General features: G+C 47.7%; 1 protein-coding gene across 2 annotated transcripts in view; it reads left to right on the top strand.

The window, feature by feature from the left end:
* Window positions 1–1,652: 1,652 nt before the first annotated feature.
* Window positions 1,653–10,402, top strand: part of CAMSAP2 (calmodulin regulated spectrin associated protein family member 2) — a 95,915-nt gene continuing 87,165 nt past the window's right edge. The window contains exon 1 of one of the 2 annotated variants that reach the window (XM_043484556.1): window positions 1,653–2,331. In XM_043484556.1, coding sequence (XP_043340491.1) covers window positions 2,193–2,331 — 139 coding nt within the window. In that variant the 5' untranslated portion in view covers window positions 1,653–2,192. The remainder of the gene's footprint in view (window positions 2,332–10,402) is intronic. The other variant, XM_043484557.1, reaches the window with a different exon arrangement.

The following is a 10,402-nucleotide window of genomic DNA, read 5'->3' as shown; positions in this document are numbered from 1 at the left end:
CATTCAAAAAATGAAGATCATGGCATCCAGTCCCATCACTTTATGGCTAATAGATGGGGAAATAATGGAAACAGTGACAGACTTTATTTTCTGGGGCTCCAAAATCACTGCAGATGGTGACTGCAGTCATGAAATTAAAAGACACTTGCTCCTTGGAAGAAAAGCTATGACCAACCTAGACAGCATATTAAAAAGCAGACTTGATTTTGCCAACAAAGGTCTATCTAGTCAAAGCTATGGTCTTTCCAGTAGTCATGTATGGATGTGAGAGTTGGACCATAAAGAAAGCTGAGTGCAGAGGCTTGGAAGAATTGATGCTTTTGAACTGTGGTGTTGGAGAAGACTCTTGAGAGTCCCTTGGACTGCAAGGAGATCCAACCAGTCCATCCTGAAGGAGGTAAGTCCTGGGTGTTCATTGGAAGGACTGATACTGAAGCTGAAACTCCAATACTTTGGCCACCTCATGCGAAGAGTTGACTCACTGGAAAAGACCCTGATGCTGGGAGGGATTGGGGGCAGGAGGAGAAGGGGACGACAGAGGATGAGATGGTTGGATGGCATCACTGACTCAGTAGACATGAGTTTGAGTAAACTCTGGGAGTTGGTGATGGGCAAGGAGGCCTGGCGTGTGGCAGTCCATGGGGTCGCAAAGAGTCAGCCACGACTGAGTGACTGAATTGAACTGACAGATAACATTCTGAAAGGAGATATTGAGAGAAATGAAGAATTAAGGAAGCCCAACAAGCGTGAACATTACTTGAGCAACTCCTATGGGCTGGGCCCCACGCGCGTGGGGGAGACAGACTCTGTCACCGGAGGGAAAGACACGACTGCGTGTAGGAGCCGATGCGGAGACGACAAGAACACGGTGCTGGGTGTATGTGGGGGGGGGGGGTTGGGCACCGGGGAGCGCCCGCCTGACAGCCCCGTCGGGGAGGGCTTCCAGCAGGAGGTGATTCCTGTGAGAGATGGGCGGGTCGTGTGGGTGAGCCGAGCGGCCGGAAGGAGCACAGGGAGCCGGGACGCAGACGTCTGACAGGACCCCGTTCTTCTCTGACAAGATGGAGCCACGAGGGTTTGCGGACGCTAGCCTTGCGCTCGCAGGAGCTGACACGCCGGGTCTTGACGCGCCGAGGCTGCGCCCCCCCACCCCCGAGGGAGGCCGCTGAAGAGGAGAGAGCGAGGCACCCCCGAGTCCTCGAGCCCGGTCAAGCCCCTAGTCAGCCCACTTGAGCTCTGTACCTCTGTGGTCAGCCAGCGATGACACCCACCCCCAGGGTCACTTCGAGGACGAGACGGGACTCTGTTGGCGGCAAAGTGTGCGTCCCCGAACAAGTATTTCAATAAACATCAGTCCTCTGGGCCTCAGCACCGTGTCGCGACAGCCCGAAAGCCCCAGCGAGGCCCGCGTCCCCGCTTCCTCCCTCCCGCGCTGGCAGGGCCAGCGGGCACCGTGAGCCCGGCCCGGACGCCAGGACGCGCACTCGCGAGGCCAGCCGCGCGGGCGCGCCCACCGCGCATGCTCAGCGGGCCGCCGGGACCCGGCCGGGCGGCGGGCGGGGCGGGCCGCGCGAGGGCGCATGCGCAGACGGCGCCGCCGCGCGGTCCCAGTGCGGCAGCCGGAGAAAACCGCAGCGGCGGCGGCTGAGGCGGCGAGCGCGCGGGCGGCCGCAGGCGGAGCGCGGGCCGGGGCTGGCCGGGCGGGGCCCGAGCGGCGGGCTGACGGCGTCCGCGCGGCAGCGGAGGGCAAGCGCGACGAGGGGCGACCGCCGGCGCCGGCGCCGCAGGGACTTTGACGTTCTCGGCTCCGTCAGCGCCGGGCGGGGGCCGCCCGAGTCCCCCGACCGCGTCCCCCCGGTGAGGCCCCGGGGCTCCGGCCGGCGGGGCTCCCCTCGGGCGGGCCGCGCTCGGAGGGCGGCGCGATGGCTGGACGGCCCCCGCGACGTGACCGCTGAGGACGCCCCCGCCGCGCCCGGGCCTGGCCGCGCCGAGACAAAGGGGAGGCGCCCGCACGCGCGTTCGCGGGAGGCTCGCGGGGCGGCCGGACGCGGCGTCGCCTCGCCTTGGGCCGGGCGCGCGGGGCCTGCCCGATGCTCTGAGCTGCCCGGGGACTCCGGCCGGGACCCCGACCCCCCGGCCCCGCGGCCGGCCGCGCCATGTGAAGTGTGGGCCGGCGCCCGGAGCGCGTGAGGATGGGGGATGCCGCGGACCCCCGGGACGGGAAGAGGACGTTCATTGTTCCGGCCATCAAGCCCTTCGACCACTACGACTTCTCCAGGGCCAAAATCGCCTGCAATCTGGCCTGGCTGGTGGCCAAGGCCTTCGGGACAGGTAGGCGGTGGCCGTCCGTGTCTCCCTCCCCCGCAGCTGCGCGCATCCCGGTTTTGTTTCCGTCCTCTGGTTTCCACCCCGCCCCCCCGCCCCGCTCCCCGCCTGGCTCGGCGCACAGGCTCGGGGACGCGATGGGCGATGCGAGGAGGAGAAAGGGGGGGGGGGGTAACGCCGGCTTGCTGTTCAGTCAAGAGCCTCCGGTTTGGGCAGGTGGGATGCGCCAGATTTCTTTTATTGGATAGCAGAAGTGGGTGTTTGTTGTTTTTGTTTTTTTTTTCCTCGCTCCAGTGACCAATTTTGTCACGTTTTTACACGGGGTGGTTTTAATTTGTGGTATTTGCCTCATTGTGCTGCATTCATTTCCCCCGCAGTCATAGCTGTGATTACAGCGCCGAGAAATCTGAGTTGGTTTCGTTATTATTGGAAGGAGGTGGCTGGCACACAGACTACATTGATTCTGACATTTGTAACCATGGCTGCGAGTCAGGCTCCGAGGGCTGTACGGTGGCCCGCGGCCGAGTGCAGGTTTTTAGTTTTTGTGGTCCTTCTTTAAGCCTTTGTCCTCCCGTACACGGTCCAGGCTCTGTTAGACCAGTTATTTAAACCCAGTATTTAGCTTGCTGACTGTCATGTACTGTTTTCATTTCGTGTTCAGACACATTCCTTTTCCCAAACATTTTGGCTTCATAAATTAAGAGAAACAACAACTCCCTACTGTGGGATTTTTTTAATTTTTTTATTTTTAATAGAAGAGTTTTTTGAGGGCATGTGCTGTTGACAAAAACTGTATAGTCCAGTGGAAGTCAGACACTCCCGCCTTAACCCAGTCTTTGCAAAATAACAGGAAAAGGGCCTCCTGTGTAATTCCTTGGCTGGTGCTTTAGGAGCCCCTGTTGTGGAGCTCTGAAAGATTTAGCTTTTCACTGGGAGATTTTTCCATGAAGCTGGTTTTGTCTGATAGCTTTGAGTCATTCTGTAAGATTTCTGTGCCCTAGTTAATACATTTTGGATATGTAAAATATCTATTGAAAAGTTTCTTAGTATTTACAGACTTTTCTCCAGATGTTAAATACAGGTTTTTTTTTTTTTTTTTTTGAGGGGAAGAGGATGGCTTATTTCCAGTTTTAGGACCATGAAAATATGTGGGTAAATGGTTTAATTAATTCTTAACTGTTCAAACATACACAGCTGAATACATACACAGGTGACTAGCAGGACTGCATATTTAGTTAACTAGCGAATGAATCTCAGCGTTTAGAAAATTATTTTAATTAGTTTTGAGGGAAACTGCACCTTCCCGGGATTTGATGTTTATGACAGCTTTTGTCTTATTTGAATTCTCATGCTTTGTATTGAAGCCGAAAAATGTTAAAGGTTTTCAAACTGGCATCAGGAGTAAATATAATAAAAAATTTACTTTGAAATAATTTGGATCTTAGAGGTTTTGTTGAAACTGAATGTGTAGAGTAACACATGGGAGGAAACACGAAGTGTTAGAGTATTTTTGTTTCCCGACACCACTGAAGCTAAAATCCATTTAGAGGAGAAATGGAAGCTACTTAAGTGTTTAGAAAAGATGGAGAAAGGGAAATTTATATTTCCACCTCTGTGGAAAAGCAGTGTGTACGAAATGGAATGCAGAGGGGATAGCAAAAATATTTCCTTTCCTCCTGAAACTGAGAAGAATCTTGTAGTACAGATGTCCATGTTGCCCTGGATTCATGAGGATTCCTGACCAGAAAAAGGCCTGCTCTCTGGGTGTGTGTCAGGCAGGTTTAGTAGATCCTGGGCCTCTTGAGGAGCAGGCGTTGAACCTGCTTGGAGGAGAAGAGGAAGAAGCAGAGCCCGGGTGGAATGTGTTGTGTGTGGGAGGCATGTGAGATGCTGTGCGTTCTGTTGTACGTTCGGGGCCCACGGCAGCTCTGTGATGTAGGTAGCCTGCTCCTCATCTAAAAATGCGAGGTCCCCAGTGCAGAGAGAGATTAAACAGCTTCCCCACAGTCACACTTTAAGTGAGGGCAGACATGAGCTTTGACTTGAGTGTCTGACTCCGAAGGGCTCGGTGTGGGTGGAGCAGGCACACCTCTTCTGTGTCTGATACTTCAAACACACTGCTCTGTTAGTAGTCCCACAGAATCCCTCCAGAAGGCTAGTGTTCTCATTTCACAGATGAGGGAATGAGCTCAGACCCGTTCGCTCAAGATTAAACATCTGGCGGGTCCTGCAGGTCTTTACTCCTTCTGCCACTCTGCGGAGTAAGCCTCTTTATCTGCCAGGTGTGCAAAATGTCCATATAGTACATGTTAAAAGTATTATTTACTTATTTGTTTTCTTTGAATAACGGCAGATCTTACTCCCAGATGGTTTAGATGAATGACGTTGGCACTTATATTTGTCTTGGGAGCGATTGGCCTGGATAAAAGTCATATTCAAAATGGAATGAAAAACAAGCTTAAACAAACATAAAGTCATTTAGTAAGGAGAAATTAATGTATTATTAAGAAGGTTATGTATGTACATTTTGTTTGTTCTTATTCAGTCTTTCAAAGTATAAATTTATATGGGGTGAGTAGAAAAAAGGTAAGGTTTCATTTCTTTGGATGTAAATTTTCTGCATTTGCTGCAGACACTGTTTTATGACAGGTGTTAGTAGACAGCGTATTTCAGAGGTATTGCCTAGGGATATTCAGTGAATCGTTCGAGACACTAGCCCCCATTTAAGTTATGACTTGTGAACATCCCTTCTTTAACGATGGCATGTAGGATTCTCAGGTGCTGATTTAGTCTTTTTCTGTGAGAAACGTTCTAACTTTTGACAAATTAAATTTTAGAACTATATATCGGAAAACTCATTTAAGATGATAGCTGGAAATCAGTTGTGGGCTAGGATGAAGTTATTGAACTTTAAAAAATAAATAAAGCACTGGCATTTAATACCTAGTAAGCAGGTAATACCTAGGTAATACCTAGAAAGCAGATGGAGTATTTACTTAATTCGAGATTGGAATCATATTCTTTTTCTTTACACTGAAAATGTTCCAGATAACCCAAATCTTAATAGTTTATTTTGTGGGAGGAGGCAGGTACAAGTTTGATCAAATGAAGAACAAGTTTGTTTAGGTGAATTTTAGTCAGTAAGCAGGTAAGATGCTCTAATTACTTGAAGTAAATTGCAGAAGGGAAAGTTGAACTGTGCTGTGTCTGGTGTATTTGAATAGCTTCACCCATTCATGGAATAGTATAGCTTGGCTTTAAGTTTGCGAAGTTCTCACATTTGGAGTTCTTTTTTCTTGATCGTGTAACTTGGGCAATGGCAGTGAAAATGCCTCTCCTTTACCATAACACTAGAGTCCTAACCACTGGACCATCAGGGAATTGCCGGCGTTTGTTCTTCACGTAGAACTTAAGACCCACTTCCTGGTGTCACTTTATCATTTCAATCTTATCAACTGTCATTCTTCCTTTCGTACCATGAACTACAGAATATATATAGCAGAGTATAAAATCATCTGCTGTTATGTGTGTGTGCTGAGTCACTTCAGTCATGTCCAACTCTTTGTGACCCCATGGACTGTAGCCTACCAGGCTCCTCTGTCTATGGGATTCTCCAGGCAAGAATACTAGAGTGGGTTGCCATGCCTTCTTCCTGACCCAGGGGTCGAACCCGCATCTCTTATGTCTCTCACATTGACAACCAGGTTCTTTACCACTAATGCCACCTGGGAAGCCCATCTGCTATTATCAGTTCAGTTCAGTCGCTCATTCGTGTCCAACTGTTTGTGACCCCATGAACTGCAGCACACCAGGCCTCACCAACTCCTGGAGCTTGCCCAGACTCATGTCCATCAAGTTGGTGATGCCATCCAACCATCTCATCCTGTCATCCCCTTCTCCTCCTGCCTTCAATCTTTCCCAGCATCAGGGTCTTTTCTAATGAGTCAGTTCTTCGAATCAGGTGGTCAAAGTATTGCAGCTTCAGCATCAGTCCTTCCAATGAATATTCAGGACTGATTTCCTTTAGGATTGATTGGTTGGATCTCCTTGCAGTTCAAGGGACTCTCAAGTGTCTTCTCCAACACCACAGTTCAAACGCATCAATTCTTCTGCACCCAGCTTTCTTTATGGTCCAACTCTCACATCCATACATGACTACTGGAAAAATCATAGCTTTGACTAGATGGACCTTTGTTGGCAAAGTAATGTCTCTGCTTTTTAATATGCTATTTATCTGCTATTTTTATTTAATATGATTTTTTTATCTGATACTATAAATACTCTTTATTATGTTTCTTTGTATATCCCAATACATTTTGTCAAAATCCTGCATGAGACCTGACTCTCATGCACGTGTGAAGTTGTGGTCTCAGTGGCCAGCACTGTGGTGAAGGGAGCCTGGAACAGAGGGGCCGGTTTGGGAAGTTCTCGCAGGAGTCTGGGTGTCAGGTGGCTGCATGGAAACGCTGGTATTGTTTATTGAGTTCTTCCTGTGTGTCAGTCTCTTTCTGTGTTCCATCTCATTTTGATCTTCATAACAGCCTTGAGAGGTGCAAGCTGTCCAGGGTCACTGATGAGGAATGAGGCCCAGGAGTTCAGGGACTCACCCCACACCACCTAGCGTACGACCGTGTGTTCTCAGCCTGTTTTCAGCTGCCCTCTTTACCACTGTGCGGTATGGGTAGGAGTTGGATTAAAGGAAAAGAGGCAAGCAGAGAAAAAACACTGCTGAGACCTAGTCCCTGGTGTTTCTAAAGGGCTGAATTTGGGATGCCTGGGGAGGGGACGAGGTCACCTGCGGTTATAAAGAGAACCGGGTTACTTGAGCTTTGCCATCGGTGACTGGGAGGGTGAGTCAAGTGCCATTGGCTGAGCTGGGAGCGGCCAGTGGGAAGGGGAAGTCAGCTTTGTTCTGGGGAACCTTGAATTTAATGTGTTGGCCAAATATGTTATCTGAGAAATCCAATAAGGTAGGCAGCTATAAGTGTGGGTATGGAGGAGGGTTGACTAGGCGAGGCTACAAAATAGCAATTTGGGAATCTTCTGTGTATGAAGTGTCATTGAACTGGGAAGGAGATGAGACATAGAGGGAGAGAAGATTTGAGACAAAATCTAGGGTAGCAAACACTGAGAATAGTTAGGGGAGGAGGCTGAGAAAGAGAAGTCAGAATTAGAGCAATGCGAGTCAGGAGGAGAATTAAGAAAGTGTGCAAACACTGCGGCCCCGGAAGGGGAGAGTTTGCAGTGGGTGGTCTTCTCAGCCGGGTCAGAGGCTGCGGGTGTGTAAACCCGGCCTGTCTTCTGAGAGCTTGTCCTCTAATACAGAGGTGCGGTCAGTGTGTGACCATAGCAGAGCACAGGAAAAATCCTGGAGCCGCGGAGCTGGCCAGTGCCCTGGGGAAGGGGAGGAGCTCTGTGGGAGTGCTGTGGAGGGTTCTGTCCTTCTCAGCGGGGCAGTGGAGATGGTGGAGACGGGGAGGGGACCAGGGAGTGGAGAGTAGGTGCGGCAGGCAGAGCCCACGGTGCGTGTGCAGGCAGGGAGCTCAGAGCGAGGTGTGTCAGTGCAGCAGCAGAGACCTGAGCCTTGCAGGAGGCCTCTGTGCTGGGTGCAGGAGATCCAACTTGAAAGGTAAGCTGGGATTGCTTGAGGGGCCACGTTAAGGAATTTGGTATTTATTTAGTAGATAAGTAAATTATCCTAGGCACTTTAGATTTTTTTTAGAAAGCCACTATAATTTATTGAACACATACTTTGTGTCAGGTATAGTTTTGAGCATTTTATATGCATTTTTTAAAAATTCTGAGAAGGACCCTATTAAGTAGATACTATGTTTCTTCATTTACAACTGTGAGGCAAGGGTCCCTGCTGCAGCACAGCTGTCTGGGTCCTTCCTTGCGGGCAGCAGCCCGTGCATCATAGGAGTTTAGCAGCACCCACTCCCAGCTCGCTCCTCTGGACCACTTTCTAGCTCTAAAATGGAGAGTATGAGCAATTTTTAAGTACTTTAGGCTCTTGAAATAAAATATATCTGAAATGACATTTGTCCTCAGCAAAGGAAAGTTTCAAAGTAGATGGTTTCATTTTTTTCTGCTGGCATTTTACTGCTTCTTTCAATATTCTCTTTCAGCTTCTTGTTTTCCATTCTCTTTCGTTTTTTTAAAATGGCATTCAAATTATGAGATTGCTGACTTGTAAATTTTTCTCTGATTAGTGCATTTTGTAGAATTTTGTATTGTAACAGATTCTGAAACAGCAGAACTATCCTTTTTTTTTTTTAGCTATCTCCACTTTTTTTTAATGGGTTTTAGAGGGTTTGACTGTAAGTCCTTGAAATTTTACTTTTGACACCTCATATTTTCTGAAGAGGTGAGACAGGCATAGATTCACGCATCCAGAGGTACAGAAGGCAGATTTAGTGGGAAGTTGGCTGGACACAGAGAAGGAAAGATGATATGTGGGGAGTGTTAAGAGTGTTTTTTTGTTTTTTTTTTTTTTTTACTTATGAATGGCCCCTACTCCAGGGCCCTTTCTTTTCTTTTTTCTTTTTTTTAAATTTTTTATTTTATTTTATTTTTTTAAATTAGTTGGAGGCTAATTACTTCACAACATTTCAGTGGGTTTTGTCATACATTGATATGAATCAGCCATAGATTTACACGTATTCCCCATCCCAATCTCCCCTCCCACCTCCCTCTCCACCCGATTCCTCTGGGTCTTCCCAGTGCACCAGGCCCGAGCACTTGTCTCATGCATCCCACCTGGGCTGGTGATCTCTTTCACTGTAGATAGTATACATGCTGTTCTTTTGAAATATCCCACCCTCACCTTCTCCCACAGAGTTCAAAAGTCTGTTCTGTATTTCTGTGTCTCTTTTCCTGTTTTGCATATAGGGTTATCGTTACCATCTTTCTAAATTCCATATATATGTGTTAGTATGCTGTAATGTTCTTTATCTTTCTGGCTTACTTCACTCTGTATAATGGGCTCCAGCTTCATCCATCTCATTAGGACTGGTTCAAATGAATTCTTTTTAATGGCTGAGTAATATTCCATGGTGTATATGTACCACAGCTTCCTTATCCATTTCATCTGCTGATGGGCATCTAGGTTGCTTCCATGTCCTGGCTATTATAAACAGTGCTGCGATGAACATTGGGGTGCACGTGTCTCTTTCAGATCTGGTTTCCTCAGTGTGTATGCCCAGAAGTGGGATTGCTGGGTCATATGGCAGTTCTATTTCCAGTTTTTTAAGAAATCTCCACACTGTTTTCCATAGTGGCTGTACTAGTTTGCATTCCCACCAACAGTGTAAGAGGGTTCCCTTTTCTCCACACCCTCTCCAGCATTTATTGCTTGTAGACTTTTGGATAGCAGCCATCCTGACTGGCGTGTAATGGTACCTCATTGTGGTTTTGATTTGCATTTCTCTAATAATGAGTGATGTTGAGCATCTTTTCATGTGTTTGTTAGCCATCTGTATGTCTTCTTTGGAGAAATGTCTGTTTAGTTCTTGGCCCATTTTTTGATTGGGTCATTTATTTTTCTGGAATTGAGCTTCAGGAGTTGCTTGTATATTTTTGAGATTAATCCTTTGTCTGTTGCTTCGTTTGCTATTATTTTTTCCCAATCTGAGGGCTGTCTTTTCACCTTGCTTATAGTTTCCTTTGTTGTGCAAAAGCTTTTAAGTTTCATTAGGTCCCATTTGTTTATTTTTGCTTTTATTTCCAATATTCTGGGCGGTGGGTCCAATAGAGGACTTGCCTGTGCTGTGATTATGTCGGAGAGTGTTTTGCCTATGTTCTCCTCTAGGAGTTTTATAGTTTCTGGTCTTACATTTAGATCTTTAATCCATTTTGAGTTTATTTTTGTGTATGGTGTTAGAAAGTGTTCTAGTTTCATTCTTTTACAGTGGTTGACCAGTTTTCCCAGCACCACTTGTTTGAAGAGAGTTGGTCTTTTTTTCCTTGTAATATCCTTGCCTCCTTGGCAAAGATAAGGTTCCATAAGGTTTCGTGGATTTATCTCTGGCTTTCTATCTGTTCCATTGATCTATATTCTGTTCTTTGTGCCAGTACC

This window comes from Cervus canadensis, chromosome 13, assembly GCF_019320065.1.
Source record: "Cervus canadensis isolate Bull #8, Minnesota chromosome 13, ASM1932006v1, whole genome shotgun sequence".
Taxonomy (NCBI): Eukaryota; Metazoa; Chordata; class Mammalia; order Artiodactyla; family Cervidae; genus Cervus; species Cervus canadensis.
The sequence above is the reverse complement of the archived record's forward strand: the minus strand, read 5'-3'. Positions and strand labels throughout refer to the sequence as shown.